Source organism: Myxocyprinus asiaticus, chromosome 42 (assembly GCF_019703515.2).
Source record: "Myxocyprinus asiaticus isolate MX2 ecotype Aquarium Trade chromosome 42, UBuf_Myxa_2, whole genome shotgun sequence".
NCBI lineage: Eukaryota > Metazoa > Chordata > Actinopteri > Cypriniformes > Catostomidae > Myxocyprinus > Myxocyprinus asiaticus.
The window spans coordinates 33,022,746-33,039,443 of record NC_059385.1 but is presented as its reverse complement, the minus strand read 5'-3'; the positions used below and the strand labels follow the sequence as shown (position 1 = coordinate 33,039,443).

Genomic DNA, 16,698 nt, shown 5'->3' with positions numbered 1-16,698 from the left:
CTAGGTGTTCCTTCTACCTTGCCGTGCGAGGTCAGCTGCTTCTGAGTGTGGTACACTGGTGACATCAGTGCCGTTTACTGCCAGCACATAATCTCCAACCTGAAGCCCCGCCTCCTCTGCTGCTCCATCTGAAACAAAGCAGCAACATCTTTATCTTATAGAGCTGTTCAGGTTGTAGTCCACAAACCCAGAAGAGAATTCGCCGTGGGTTCCCTCAGGATTTTCCTGTGGGGTTTTATAATGGGAGTTTTTGATTTATGAGTAAAATAAGGTCTGTGGTTAACATTATTTGATGATACGTGGACGCTTTGTTCTACAACATATATTACACACTTTCATAACTCAAATGTGAATTTTGCAGCTCTATTAAATTGCATACTGTTTTTTAAAAATCACATGGCGGCTTCAAAATTCAGGTTTGAGGTGAGAAAGTTTGTAATATACTGTATGTTTTAGAACAAAAGGTACATGTATTGTGAAGTAATGTTTACCACAGACCTTATTTTACTCATGTTGAAAAATGTCTCTGTTACGTACATAACCTTGGTTCCCTGAGGGGAACGAGATGCTGCGCTTGATCACTATAGTGTCACATGGTCTGAAGCCCTTATACAATCACGCCACTTAATTGGCTGATGGCACTTAAGCAATGCCCCCTAGGGAGCTACATCATGGGCTCCATAAAGGCACTCGCTTTCACGCCATCAAGTGTGATTTTCTGCAAAAGGCACGAGCCCATGCAGCTGCCAGAGAGTATGGCCAGCTACACAGCATCTCATTCCCCTCAGGGAACCAAGGTTACAAACGTAACTGAGACATTCCCTTTTGTGGAACTTGAGCTGTGCATGATTGCTATGGGAACAAAATACCTTCACACCATGCAAACAGTAGCTCTCAACTGTCTAAGCCCGTGTGGCAAGCATACAGTGAGCATAGAGTGAAGCGAGCTAAAGCATCTAAATAAAAGGAATTATGAATTTACTCCTGTTCCAACAGAGAGAACCTGGGAAGCAGGAGTCAAACCCTCGTCCAGATTATAAAATCTAACAAATGTATGTGGAGAAGGCCACCCTACCACCATACAAATGTCCTCCAAGGACTCAGCTCTAGCCAAAGCTCGTGAGGATGCCATGCTCCTCGTAGAATGGGCTCAAATACCCGAAGGCGAAGGTAAACCGCGCGCTTCGTAAGCACTCGAAATTGTATCAATAAGCCAATGAATGCAGACAAGACAAAAAGGTCTAAGCCTGCATACCCTGCACATAAAACGAGAGACAAGAGAATGTCTACTAACAGAGACTCCATTGATAAGCACCCACGCATCAATCTGAAGGGTGAAGTGCATGCCTCAGTGGTTGAAGTCCCTTTGTAGAGTTCATCCAGCACTGAAAAAGGATGCATGCAGAGCTGCATCCATGCATTTTGTGAAAGTGCGTTGTGCCAGAGTAAGTCCAAACGGAATGGCGCAAAATTGGTTCGCTTTTTCCCAAAAGTGAATCTGAGAATTCGCCTGTGCTTCTACGCAATCTGAATATGGAAATAAGCGTCCTTCAAATCTATTGTCACAAACCTGTCCCCCGACTGTACTTATGACATTATTTGTTTCTGTGTCAAAATTCAGAATTGACATTTCATTAGAGTGAAATTCAAACATCTCAAATCTAGAATGGGATGCAAGCCGCCATGATATAACCATGCTCTATCGTTCGATTTACCCATTTCGAAATGTTTTGCAACTGTTGCCAAGCCACTAGACGAGCAGACAATTCTGCAATCAGTGGCACAGCGGAAGGAAACCCCTGTGCCTTCGCTTGTAATGTTGGTGTCTAGGAGTGGATGAGGAAGAGAGGAGACACAGGAGTAGATTCCTTTTAATCTTTTAATTATAAACGTTGGAGTAGGACAATCACAGGAGTGGAACAATCGCTGGAGTGGAAACAGAAGAAAGGCTCAACAATAGTAAACGCTGGAGTGGAACAAATGCTGGAACAAACACTAAATCTTTAACAATCAAACTAAGCACAACATAACACCTCATAACGAAACACTTCAAGGACTGACAAAGACTTAACAAAACTAGAGGGTATTTATACACTGAGAAACTAATGAGGGAATAGAAGTCAGTCTGGGAGGAAAACTTCAAAATAAGAGTCCTTGAAGAAGAATGAGGGAGACAGACTGTGACATTACCCCCCCCATTTAAAGGGCGACTCCTGGCGCCCAAGAACGGATGATGAGGGCAGGGTGACGCAGAAGATAAAGGATCCAAAGATGATGATCAGGAGATCTGGGAGGCCCCACAGGGCTAGGAATGGGTCAGGAGGCGGAACCGCTGGAGGAGACTCTGGGGAAGTGGGCGGAGCCACGGATGAGTCTGAGGGCAGAGCCGTGAAAGGCAGAGCCACGGAAGAGTCTGAGGGTGGAGCCGTGAAAGGCGGAGCCGTGGAAGACTCTGGGGGCAGAGCCGAGGAAGGCAGAGCCGAGGAAGGTGGAGACGAGGAAGAATCTGGGGGCAGAGCCATGGAAGGTGGAGCCATGGAAGACTCTGGGAGCAGAGCTGTGGGAGGCTTGAGAGGTGAAGCCGTGGAAGGCAGGGCCGTGAGAGGCTCGAGAGACAAAGCCGTGGAAGGCGGAGTCATGGGAGATGGGTCCAGGGAAGGCGGAGCCATGGGAGGCTCGAGGGGCAAAGCCGTGGAAGGCGGAGCCATGGGAGGCTCGAGGGGCAAAGCCGTGGAAGGCGGAGCCGTGGAAGACTATGGGAGATGGATCCAGGGAAGGCGGAACCGTGGAAGGCTCGAGGCTGAGAGCCATGGAAGGCTTGGGGCTGAAAGCCGTGGAATAGAGTACAGGCCGAGACTGGATATCGACCTCCATGGTCGAGAGCTCGGGTAGAGACTGGGGAATGACCTCCGTGGTTGTGAGCACTGGCAGAGACTGGGGAACGACCTCCGTGGTCGTGAGCACTGGCAGAGACTGGGGAACGACCTCCATGGTTGTGGACATGGGCAGAGATTGGGGAAGAGTCCTTTCCTTCTCCTCCTCTTTCGGCCAGCAGGGAGCATGGTTACGGGGTCAGTCGAGGCTACAGGCATTGGCTCTGGGACAGTCGAGGCTACAGGCACTGGCACTGGGATGGTCGAGGCTACAGGCACTGGCTCGTTAACCGTGGCAGGCTTGGGCACTGGCTCATTAACTGTGGCAGGCTTGGGCACTGGCTCATTAACCGAGGCAGGCTTGGGCACTGGCCGTTAAACGTGGTTGCTGCCACTGACTGCGGCAGGGAATCGACCACCTGAACCAGGAGAGGATGAGTCCCCCAAAAAAAATTTTAGGGGAATAGGATGGAGAGGAGTTACCATGGAGATAGGGGGCGTGGAATGCGCGGAGATAGAGGCCATGGAAGGCGTGGAGATAGGGGCCGTGGAAGGCGCAGAGGGATCTACCACTGGGACTTTGTGAGGGTCTTCCTTATGGGTAGGTAGAAGTGAGAGGAGATGTAGGAACAGTGTGGCTCTGACATATTCCAAAAATGAAAGATTCTCCACTTGTGGAAGGGCTGTTGGGCGGTGAAAGTTCAAGCCCATTCCATAGATGGAACAGAGGTAGGGGTCCGAGATATTGGAGGAAGTGGCGAGTTGACTGAACTTGGCAGTGTATTCCAGGAGAGGAAGGTCTTGTTTAAATAAGTCCATGAATAATCTGATAAACTCCATGATTTGTCTGGGTCTGAACGAGTGGGAGAGGATTAGAGGGATCGCTGGAGTAGAGGAGGACGTTGGGAGGAACCGGTAATAAATCCGTATTTCTTTGTTGTTGGTCAGTCCTTCTGTAACGTTGGTGTCTAGGAGTGGATGAGGAAGAGAGGAGACGCAGGAATAGATTCCTTTTAATCTTTTAATTATAAACATTGGAGTAGGACAATTGCAGGAGTGGAACAATCGCTGGAGTGGAAACAGAAGAAAGGCTCAACAATAGTAAATGCTGGAGTGGAACAAACGCTGGAACAAACACTAATCTTTAACAATCAAACTAAGCACAACATAACACCTCATAACGAAACACTTCAAGGACTGACAAAGACTTAACAAAACTAGAGGGTATTTATACACTGAGAAACTAATGAGGGAATAGAAGTCAGGTGCAGATGATGAAGAACAGATAGAAGTGATTAGGGCAGTGAATCCTGGGAAATGGAGTCCGGGGGAAAAACTTCAAAATAAGAGTCTTTGAAGAAGAATGAGGGAGACAGAATGTGACATTGCTACTGCAACTGATTGAATGAGAGTAAATAACATTTTGCATGTATTTTATCCAGGCATGTATAAAAAAAAATGCCCTGAAGTGTCTACAGCAGGGACGCTCTTGGAATTAAACAACTTCCCTGGCATGTTGAATGGGGAAGAATGTAGAAAGAATTGCCTTTATTATTTCTAGGCATGTATAAAAATTGCCCTGAAGTGTGTATACAGCAGGGACGCTCATGGAATAAAACATCTTCCCTGGTATGTTAAACAGGGAAGATTGTAGGAAGAATTGCCTTTATTTTATCAAGGTATGTATAAAAACTGCCCTGAAGTGTGTATACAGCAGAGACGTTCATTTATCAAATCGCTTCCCAGGCATTTTGAGCGGGGAAGAGTGTATGAACATGGGGGATATTGGGAACAAGCTGGTCAGCCACAATGGCCCCAGCATTCCTATGGGGGGACAGTGTGTGGTGCTTGTGTGAGAGTGTGTTTTGTGTACAACAGGGCAAACAGGGGAGAAACGGATGTGTTTATAGGGTCCAATTTCGTTCACTGAATGGGGCTCACCCCTCATTACACAGCAAGCCTGTCAGGCTTGTGTGTAGACCTATTTGTATTGTACATTGAGTTATATTACATGTGCCCCGAGACCCTTGGTCATGGAGGCAGAGGCAGAACACAACTTAGAGTGTTTGAGGTGTGAAGAATGGCAAACTTGATATGATAGTGAACTCCGCTTCATCAATAAATACTTTAGCAGGCTTCGGCTGGTCAGAAAACATGCGGTCCTCTGAACGGCACCGATACGAACCCCAAGCACTTGTTTGTGAGACACGATACATGTGGGAAGGAGTGTTTGCTAACCTCGATTCGTAGAAGGAGGCACAAAGTCCATCTCCCTCGCAAACAAAAGCATCACCTGGATCAACTCGTTCCCCAGTGCAAGCCATGGGGGGAAACCGAGGGAAAGTCCAAACGGAGCCAGTGAACTCAAAAAGGCATTCCTTAACACGATGCACTTGGTTGGATTGCAAAACCATCGTGTGTAGATCCAACAGCTGTCTGAAAAGAGTGACATCCATGCCACCACCGAAAAATCGAGCAGAGATAGCAGTGTGCATCTCTTCTCTCACCAGAACGCCTGGGTGATCTACGAAACGGGTGAAAGAAAAAACAAGTTAAAATACCTCGCATTTCTTGATAGAATCCCGAGAGAATAATGGCACAGATGAAGCACTCCACGTGTTGGTTCACCATCATTCAGTTGGGGAATATTCTCTTTTTCCAGCCCCCTCATTCTGCAGCCGGGCTCACCAGTCAATACATGATCCCAACTGCAAGCAGCACTTCAAATGGGAAGGAGAGAGAGAGGCAGAGGCTCTTATTCTTGTGCATTCTCCCAGAATGACACAGAAAAAGACTATAGTGACAAAGCGGACCATTTTGTTTCCTTACCGTCCAATGAGGAATTCTCTCACACAGCGGTTTTGAATGGCAGTGGCTCAGGAAACGCATGATCTCTAGCACGCGTTGCTCATCAGAAAATGGCCGCCGAGCTAGGCCTTAGAGCATATCCGACAAAACTCACACTTTCGCTCAGGGGGAGGGCGACAAACACGAGGAGGAATCCGGTACAGTTTCAATACAGTTTCATTTTCTGTTAAAGCATGATTTTCTGTAAAGCTGCTTTGAAACGATGTGTGTTGTGAAAAGCGCTATACAAATAAAAATTACTTGACTTGACTCCTATCTTCTCAGACACAAAGCCACAATCCCATACGGCTCCAGCACACGGAGCTCCAAATCTGGAGGCGGTAGAACTGGAACAAGTGGGGATAACACCTCTTGCTGAGAAATTGCGAGCCTCGACGTAGCGCCGTTGTCCTCGTTGGTCCCTAGTAATTTTTGGAAAAACCACGTTGAAATCGCTCTGAAATTTAAGCTGTGTTAACGACGTCCTTACATGTTTGCCACTCAAAAGGGAGAAAAATAATCCTCGCTTCGATGTGAGTCACTAGAAACAAACAGGGGCTTAGACAATTAGTGCATTGAAGAACAGAAAATCTGACTTGATGGCGCAAAAGCGAGCGCCTTTATGGAGCTCGTGACGTAGCTCCCTAGGGGTCGTCGCTTAAGCGCCATCAGCCAATAAATTGGCGTGATATTAAAAGGGCTTCAGACCATGTGACACTCTGAAGTGAAGGTGCCCCCCTAGCGATCATACGCTGCTCGAGTTCCACGAATGGGAACCACACTATAAAACCCCATAGGAAAATCCAGAGGCAACTCATGGTGAATTAGACTTCTGGGTTCACCTAAAAAATGACATCACGGCTGAGCAGCTCTATTCTCTTTGAGCTCTGAATGCAACACTTATTAAACATTTCTGAAACAATGTTGGGGTTAACATGTTTTAAAATAATGCCTTACTATAATCATCTTTCTTTTTTAATGCTGTAATGGAGTACTCTTTATTTTTTATGAAGATGTTGATTCCTTGCTTTACATATATAATTTTAATTTAAGATGCAGTGTGCAATTTCTGTTCAAAGCAAAGTTCATTATCAAGCCTGACTTCTTGCGGTAAAACTCACTAGAATATCACAATTACTAATCGATTACTTTAATCGATATATTTTATTATTCTGTGCATTTTTGCCATTATACAATATATATTCTTGGGATGTCTTACTGAGTCTGTGTCGTGCGCTTCTGCAGTCCCATAATTTACACTGTGAGAGATCCAGATGCTTAAAAGTTGTAGGGCTCAAAAAATAATGGCCATTTAAGTAATAGACCTTATTCACATTAGCGCCATCTTTGATTTTTAATGGGAATGACAATGAGGCATCTCTTCAATGGTACGAATGGTATAAAGCTTATAAAGCTCCTAGATTTTCTGATTTTGCCATCTGATTTTCCACAACTCATGTTGTCTGGTGTTCTTTGTATACTGAATGTTCTTGGACAGATATTTTATCAATGTTTTGTCAGCGGAACAATTCAAAAACACTTTAAACTGCAGTACAGCCCATTGAAGAGACTGTAAGTCTACCCCTCACAGCCTCGTTGTCATTCCCATTAAAAATCAAAGATGGTGCTAGCGTGGAAAAAGGTCTATTTTATTGGAAATTCTGTGTGGAACAACCCTACAGTATGGCTATTAACATGATTTTGGTGAAATGGGGCAAAATCATGTGTAAAGATTTCTGATTAGGTATAATGTTTGTTTGATGTTTATTAGTGTCAGCCCTTGTACAATGGTAACAGTGGTTTCTTTGGCTTGGAAAGATGATGTTGAAATGCATTCCAAATTACTGTCATTTTTGCAATCCTGTCTGGTGACGCTAGTGTTGCAGAAATTACACACTTGAGCTTGAAATAAGACCACAAAAAGGTTTTGGGTTTATTTGAGTTTGTAAAGCTGGGTTTGTTAAAGCTGGGTCCAAAATGTTATGATACAATGTATGTACAGAGGACATATAGTATGTTTAATGTAATTAAACTGAAAGTATTTTAGCCCATTTTTCAAAGTGTAAATTGCATACTATTCAATATGAATTTATTTTTTAATAAAATGGACCTTTTATACAAATTTTCTTGAATCAATCATGTCTGGTTCTTGAAACAAGTTTGTGTATCTTGATATTCAGCCATTTATATTGTTTTTCACCACCTATTTTGTTATTTAACTGATTAAATGAAAGAACACTGTGTAAAATTAAAGTGTTAATAATGTTTTTTTTTTTTTGTTTTTTGTTTTTTTTGTTAAAAGATCAAAATGAAATATTTAAGATACATTCTCTGAAAACAAATTTTAAAAACAGCAATTTAGCTTCTCAATTGACTTTTATTGTTTTAAGTTTTTAAGTTATTTTTACAGAAAAGCCAACCAAGTCAAATATACAGATTTTTGTTTTTATTTATTTATTTGACAGCTGATTCAAGGAACAAAAACTTGCTTGCAAAAATAATCCAGGAATGTGGAAGTTAGCGTGTATTGTAATTTAGAAAGTAGTCTGGAGTTGCTCATTTGCATGCGGCAAACACAGCATTTAAAATCTTTAAAAAATTTAAAGCTGATAAAATCTGTAATCTTGATTCCTTACTTGTGTCCACCTCAGTGACCACAATGGGTTTGGAGAACTGAATTCTGAAGCCCCAGGGATACTCGCCCATGCCTTTGCTGATCTTCACCGTCCGCTCACAAACTAAAATAAATAATGCATATTTAAACATTATTTATTAAATACATCCAATAGTAACAGATACACTTAGAATGTTTAGAACCCACTTGCTGCTGGTCGCGTGCGGCTGTTGTGACAGTGTGGACTCTCATTCTGGTTAACATCATCTCCACGGTATATCCATGATGCAGAGTGAAATGTCTCGGTGTAAAATCCTCTGTCCTCAATATCTCGCATTGACATCTCCACTGAACGAGTGTCCTCAGAGTTCATTGTGTCTTAATAACAAATAAAGATTCAAATGACAGTTTAGCTAAAGAGAAGACAAGATTTAATATAAAATAACTTTCTACCTTCTGCACATTCTGACACAGTCAAAAACAATTTTCACAAAACATTTCTCAAAACACAAGACAAACTACCAAATAACTACACATGACTGCATTTATGTTTTTCGTGATCTTAAACACTTTTTGATCTAAAGGCTTTGGCCTAAATTATAGAAATTAGTTTTGCAGACAAATATTAATACATTTTAATTTCTTTACAAAATGTCTAGGTTAATTGGGTCAAATATGTATCACAAATGAGGTCTAACTTTGCTGCTATAAGTGTATTGATGGAGATTGCTTTTCTCAAAGACCTCAAAGAAAAGCATGATTTTAAGGAAGTTTGTCAATGAATTTCAGCACATCTGATAATTATCTTTGATTATTTGTTTCAGAAGTAGTGATAGTAGATGTGATTGTATTGTAATAATTATATGCAAACTGAAATGGTTGCATAATCTGATTGTACATGTTGGAAATGCCGCAATAATAAAAAATAAATAAAAAAAACGTCTAGGTTACTATGGTAACCCCACTTACCTGAAAGGAGGGAACATTCGATGGTAGGGGTTGCTCTTGAGCCCCCGATCTCTCTGAATGGTTTTCCATCATGCCAATTTCATTGGCAGATGTCTTTCGAAGTCCTGCCTTCTATGCTCGTTAAGCATATACAGGGCAGGCCGAAAGACAGTTTCCTCAGGACATTCGAATGAAGAGGAGAGAGGAGATCTAAAGAATTTTCGGGTTACCATAGTAACCTAGAGTTCCCTTTCAAGTCGCTCACTCAATGTTATGTTGATGAGTCAACAGTAGGGGTCCTTATAGCAGAATGCCTCAATACTGATTTGACTGTGCTTGCACAAAGAATGTGATAGAAAGCTTGCAGAAAGCCCGCTTCCACACTTAAATGGGGAAGACATAGAGTGACACATCAGTGACACTAAATATATATACTGCTTGAAAGGATGCAAGAAAGTAGTCCGAGGGTAACCAATTTCGCCACAGAACTCACGTCCAGTGAGGTATTGAGCTGTTTGGAGGAAGGACTGAATTCACAGTCCTATGATCATGGTTATAAAAGGGGCCGCCAGCTGGGGCACCTTAAACCGATCAGAAGAAGAGTAGAATCTTCCTATGTGGAATAATGGAGAAACTCACTAGATTAATGATCACCATAATTGTTTTATCATTATTGGAAAGCAATTAGGTGCCGCTTTCTTATAACACATAGAAGAGACTTCTTTTTAAGTGTAGTCTAGGAATAATCGCTAGACTACAATAATTACAATAGTTGTTTTTCCAAAAGAAAACTAGCTAAGGCAATAATAAAAAAGGGCTCGCCCGTGGAGGAGCCACTTTCTTATAACTGATAGAAAAGACTTCTTACGTGTAGTCTAGGAATAATCGCTAGACTAGAATGCTAACAGTAACTGTTTTGCCATTTGTAGGGAAGCAGTTAATATTGGTAGAGAAAAAGCTCACTCTTGGGGAAGCTCTTTACTGTTAGAAAATATTTCCTAATATATAAGATTAAAATAACAGGATAACTGGCTTACCACTGGGAGGCAGTTAACACATGTTCCTAAGGACACAGTGTCCTGCAGAAACTTGATATAGGATTGATCTCTTACATCAAATGGAAAGAGTCAAAACGTCACAACCAACTTGTTAAGTTGGACAGAATGCATAACAAGAGGTGTCTGCCAAGAGGGAACACTTGTTTTATGCAGGTACGGATGGGGTTAACCTTCCGAAGTGAGTTCTCGTGTGACTAGCCAAACGGGTAGTGTACAAAAAGGTTGCTGCTATTGTGCTTAACAACCGAGAGAGCTGTTTTGCAAAACAGAAAAAAAATTTCTTTGTGGTTTAAGAGCATAGCCTTACAAAGACATTCATGTTGTAACAAGCCCGAAAGGGGAGAATATAACATTTTGTGTCACAAGGCACTTGTTTTAGCCCTTCTCATCAGTTATGAGATTCTAGTTCCCCTTCACATAAAGAACCTGGGAAGACAGTTAGGAAACGTCTAGATTATAAAATCTAGCAAAAGTGTTTGGGGAAGCCAAACCTGCCACTTGGCAGATATCCGATAAGGATAAGCCTTTTGCCCATGACCAAGAGGAAGCCAAGCCTCTTGTGGAGTGAGCTAATCCCCCCAGGGCATTCCAAGCCCTGTGATTCATATTCTAATTTAATAGCATCTACAATCCTGTGAGACAGCCTCTGTTTAGAGACTGCTCTGCCTTTGGACTGGCCTCCAAAGCATACAAAGAGCTGACTCGACAGCCTAAGCTGGCCTGTATGCTCAATGTAAATGCGTAACGCTCACACTGGGCAGAGTGAAATATACTTTCTTTCTCTGACTGAAAAGGAGGGGGAGAGAAAGCCTGTGCTTCACCGAAGCGAGGGCCAGTAGTAATGTGGTCTTTAACGAGACAGCACGCAATTCTACTGTTTCCCACGGCTCGAATGCAAGGCCGTATAGTGCTTTCAGCACCAAGGACAGGTCCCACACTGGGACTGTAATGGGGCGAGAGGGTCTAAGACCTGCATCCAATGCTCTTGCAGGAAGTGAACACCAGTCTGAAAAACTCGCCACTTTAGTGCATAGAGGCACCTGGTAGACAGGGCTCTGGCTTGTGAGATGGTGTCAAGCACTATGTGTGACAAACCATCTATTTCCCAGGTGTTCCATTCAACGGCCAAATGTATAGATTCCACACCTCTGGCTGTAGATGCCAGATCGTGCCCTGCACCTGAGAGAATAAATCTCTCCTCAAAGTAATTTCCCATGGAGGAGTTTTCAGCAGTTCCACCAGCTCCGGAAACCAAATCTGGTTGGGTCATTTCAGCGCAACCCACATTTGTGAGCTAAGGAGTCTGTTTTCCCAATGGAGCCTGGTTCGGTGAGTATCACATCTGTGTGGCCAAAAATTGTTAGGGTGCCAGTTTTCGGAAACAATGACTGGTTGGCCATTTTGGAGCAATCTATAGCCTTGCATCCTTACCTCCTCTGATGACTGTAAAAGAGAACACCCCCTCGTGCCCAACTGCCCATGTTGCCCATGCCTAAATCTGCTGGGTGTGCTCGTGCACTTTAATGAACTTTAACATTAAAAGCCACGTTCAGCATTTTTCACGTTAAGCATTTTAGAATGTCCCCTATATTTGTCAAAAGGATAACACTTTTTAACGCTTTTCCTTCCTTTATGTTTAAAAGAACAAAATCGTCACTTCGCCACTGTGACTTCTGTATTACTAAAATCCTTGTGGTTTAGGATGCAGAAAAAACACTCTAAGCAGTGTTTCTCAACTGATGGGTTGCAGGTTTATTCGGACTGGGTCGTGGACAGCAGGGAAGGAACTTAACATGTTCCCCCATTGAAACATTTTCAGTGGCCAATTTAATGATAATCTAATACACGCAAAAGGCTTCTCTGTAACACTATATTTTCTCGGTGCGATTAAAGCTTTTTTCATGCAAGTGTACAAACAACTCACGCCAATTATCTGCTCTAATGTAGGCCTACTTTATCTCTGGAATGGATTCTAGTGAGAATTTTCTAGTTTGAATTGCTATGGAGGAAGTCAAACCTCTCAAAGAGGCAGCCCCGACATTATAAACAGCAGTGAAGTGGGACAGTCAACTTGGTGTTATGTGGCAAAATAAAAAGTTGTTGTTTTTCTTTTAAAATTACTCATCATCATCCTTACAAAATTGTTTCACTATTATACAGTAGTAACACTAACCTGTGCTCATATGTCATTGCACTGTATATCTAAGTTCAAGTAAGGGCTTTAGGACCTCCAAGACCGGTGGACAAATTATGAACAAAGTTTTCCATGTTCCGTGTTCTCCACCCATGTTCTGTTAGAATTATGTTTAATATAGGAAATAAACTGGATAATAAATATAATGGGCTCATATATAGCCTAAATATGCTCATCAACTTTTAAAAGGGGGGAGAGAACGTCCTGTTTACTTGCGTAACCTCCGTTCCCTGATGGAGGGAACAAGACGTTGTGTCGATGTAGTGACACTAGGGGTCACCCTTGGGAGCCTGAAACACCTCTGGTCTTTGATAAAAGGCCAATGAAAATTGGCGAGTGGTATTTGCATGCCACTCCCCCGGACATACGGGTATAAAAGGAGCTGGTATGCAACCACTCATTCAGGTTTTATGCTGAGGAGCCGAGACAAGGTCCGGCCATTTCAGCGGGTAGTTCAGCGTTGTGGCAGGAGGGACATAACGTCTCATTCCCTCCATCAGGAAACGGAGGTTACGCAAGTAACCAGGACGTTCCCTATCTGTCACTCACTCGACGTTGTGTCGATGTAGTGACACTAGGGGTCCCTATACAAAACTCCGCAACTGGCTGAACTGTGTTACGTGGACAGCTGGTGTGTGACGGGCAGACAACTGTGTGCCTCATAGCCAGCGCACCAGGCCGACACGTAACCTCCCCCAACATAGTTATGAGTGTCGAATGGCCCTTTGAGGACAAGTCGACTACCCAAAAGATAGAGACACTCTAACCAAGTAGTGGTCTCTTTTCACCTTCTTTTTTCCACTCCTTAAAATACAAGGGGGATTATCTGACTGGGCCACCAGGTCTAGTCGGGGGGTGTCCCTCCCAAGGGGAGGACACCGCGGAGACCACACCTCACCCAAAGAGAGGGGGGGATATTTAAGTGGAAAATACATCACATGGTCTTGCTGACCATGTGGAGAGTCTCATGGTAGATCCTACCCAACGGGGGAGGAGTTGCTACAAACATGGAGACTGTGGCAGAGGGAGCTCTGCCCAAGGAAGACGCAGTTTGCCAACAAGGAAACAAATTAGTGGAAGATATACATCACATGGGGTTACCTTACAGGGAACCGCCACATGCAGAGCACCTACCCCAGAACAGGGCTCTTAGTTAACACATGTACTGGGCCGGCAGTGAGTCTCTCCGAAAACTCGACTGCCACAGGGCTCGGTGGAAGTCAACCAGGGAACATATTTTGTGAACACTACTGGGAATTAATGGCACACGTCTTCAGCTCAGAGGAGGTGAAAGGCGCTATGTGCAAGCGATACACCCGGCCAGCTATCCCAGGCTTATCTGCTTGTATTGCATGCCACTACCTGGGACAAAACTGGTTCCACCCGGAGGTTGTATAACCTTGCAAAGGTGTTGGGTGTTGCCCAGCTTGCTGCTCTGCAAATGTCTGTTAGAGAGGCACTCCTGGCCAGGGCCCAGGAGGCCGCTACACCCCTGGTAGAATGGGCTCATAGCCCTACCGGGGGCAGCATGTCCTAGGCGTGATATGCCATAGCTATGGCGTCAATGAGCCAGTGGGTGATCCTCTGCTTGGAGACATCGCTTCCTTTCCACTGTGCACCAAAGCAGACAAAGAGCTGCTCAGAGATCCAAAAGCTCTGCATGTGATCCAAATAGATGCGTAAAGCGTGCACCGGACACAGCAATGACAGGGCTGGGTCTGCCTCCTCCTGGGGCAGCGCTCACAGGTTCACCATCTGGTCCCTAAAAGGGGTTGTGGGAACTCTGGGCACATAGCCCGGTCGGGGTCTCAAGATAACGTGAGAGTAGCCTGGACCGAAAGGGGTTTTACAGCCCCTACTTCATCATACCGAAAAAAGGCGGTGGCTTGCGGCCAATCTTGGACCTGCGAGTACTGAACCGGGCTTTACACAGACTCCCATTCAAGATGTTGACGCAAAAATGCATTCTGGTGACCTTAGTGGGTTCTTGGCGGCCGGCCGTGAGTGGGCTCCACGCCGGGCCGAAAGGGCGGGCTGCGGCGGAGCCAGTGCAGTCACCACAGGGGGACGCCCTTGGTGACGAGCAGACGGGGTGCGGGATCTTGAGCCGCGCCGGGGCAGGATATGCCGGATAGCCTCCGTCTGCTGCTTCACCGTCGAGAACTGCTGGGCAAAGTCCTCGACGGTGTCGCCAAATAGGCCAGCCTGGGAGATGGAACCATGTCTTGTTGGCCTCACCCATCTTGACCAGCAAGGAACCGTGTCTTGTCGGCCTCACCCATCTCGACCAGGTTGAGCCAAAGGTGGTGCTCCTGGACCACTAATGTGGACATCGTCTGCCCGAGAGACCACACCGTGACCTTCATCGCTCGGAGAGCGAGGTCGGTCGCCGAGCGCAGTTCCTGCATCAGATCTGGGGCTGAACTACGCTCGTGCAGTTCTTTTAGTGCCTTGGCTTGGTGGACCTGTAGGAGAGCCATGGCGTGCAGGGCAGAAGCGGCTTGTCCAGCAGCACTGTAGGCTTTGGCCGTCAGGGACGACGTGAACCTACAGGGCTTGGATGAGCGCTTTGGGCGTCCACGCCAGGTGGCAGCGCTCTGCGGGCATAGGTGCACCGCGAGCGCCTAATCCACTGGGGGAATCGCTGTATAGCCCCTGGCCGCCCCGCCATCGAGGGTAGTGAGGGCGGGGGAACTGAGAAATCGGGACCGGGCAGTAAAAGGTGCCTCCCACGATTTTGTCTTGCAGGAAGAAAGGCACTGGAGCGGGGCGTGGCTGCTTTGAGTGGCGCTGTGAGCCCAGGAACCAATCATCGAGCTGCGAGGGTTCAGGGGAGAGCGGAGAGTTCCACTCTAGCCCAACACTCGCGGCCGCCCGGGAAAGCATGTCCGTCATCTCTGCATCAGCCTGTGACTGGGCAATTGACTCCGAAGGGGGGAGCCCAGCTGAGGCTTCTGCATCCGACTGGACAAGCCCGCTCTCCGATGTTGTGCTCGAGAGCTCATCAGCTTCGGGGGCTCCGAACAAGAGGTCGAACTCGCCTTGAGACGAGCCAGCGGACTCATCCGGAAGCCCGATCGGGGCAGACGAGCGTGCTGGGGAATGGGAGGTCCGTGGGGGGATACCCGGCGGAGGCGGTCCCATTGGGGTCCCCAAATTGCCCCCAGTGCTAGCCGCGCTGGCCTCAAACCCGTAGGTAGAAGAACCGAGGCAGGGAGCCGCTGGGGTGGCTTTCTTATGAAAGCAAGCCACGACCGCAACGTTGCCATGGTCATGTTCTCGCAGTGAGAACATGAACCATCCACGAATGCTGCCTCCGTGTGGGTCGCGCCCAGACACGAAAGACAGCGATCGTGACTGTCTGAGTTGAGAGGTAACGACCGCAACCAGGAATAACACACAATCAGAAAGGCATGTTTAAAAAGACGCGTCTTTAAAAAGACGTTCCGTGTGTGCCGCTCTTTTAGAGAAATATACTCTTTCAGGAAAATATACTCTCTTTTTTCTACCGAAGCGCCCAGGGGTGTTCTCTGCAGTGCACCAGTGCAGAGGAGGTAGAAGCCACTGAAATGCGCCATCAGATCCAGCAGAGGTGAACGAACAGTCGTGAGAATTCAGCTCAGTGAGCATGACCGTTTGGCTCCGAAGAGAAAATCTGAATGAGTGGTTCCATACCAGTTCCTTTTATACCCGTATGTCCGGGGGAGTGGCATGCAAATACCACTGGCCAGTTTTCATTGGCCTTTTATCAAAGACCAGAGGTGTTTCGGGCTCCCAAGAGTGACCCCTAGTGTCACTACATCCACACAATGTCGAGTGAGTGACAGATAGGGAACTTTTGTTTTTGACATCAACAACAAAAATATTGTCACATTTATACTTGAAAATCATGAACAAAACTATGCAAGTTAAAAGAAAATGTGACCCATGCAGGATCCATTAAATTAATGTTTTGTACTTTTACACTTGATGTCCAGTGTGAAATCTGGGACCCAAAACAAAACCAGTTGAACCACTAGAACAACTGCTCTAAAGAACTTCTCGTGTCCGGGAGCGACAGCGCGTCACACAGTTATAGTTCTGGGAGCATTATGTGTGTGCGTTCCTTTATTCTTATGACTTTGCCATGCAGATCTCCTGTGATTGCTGCGACTTTGCTTATGG

General features: G+C 45.5%; 1 protein-coding gene across 1 annotated transcript in view; it reads right to left on the bottom strand.

The window, feature by feature from the left end:
• The window catches only part of pdzph1 (PDZ and pleckstrin homology domains 1), a 68,213-nt gene that overhangs the window by 34,792 nt on the left and 16,723 nt on the right, over positions 1-16,698 (bottom strand). Inside the window, exons 5-7 of the mRNA XM_051683232.1 lie at positions 8,542-8,712; positions 8,357-8,458; positions 18-128 (exon numbers count right to left, since the gene is read on the bottom strand). Of these exons, the coding sequence (XP_051539192.1) occupies positions 18-128; positions 8,357-8,458; positions 8,542-8,712 (384 nt within the window). The remainder of the gene's footprint in view (positions 1-17; positions 129-8,356; positions 8,459-8,541; positions 8,713-16,698) is intronic.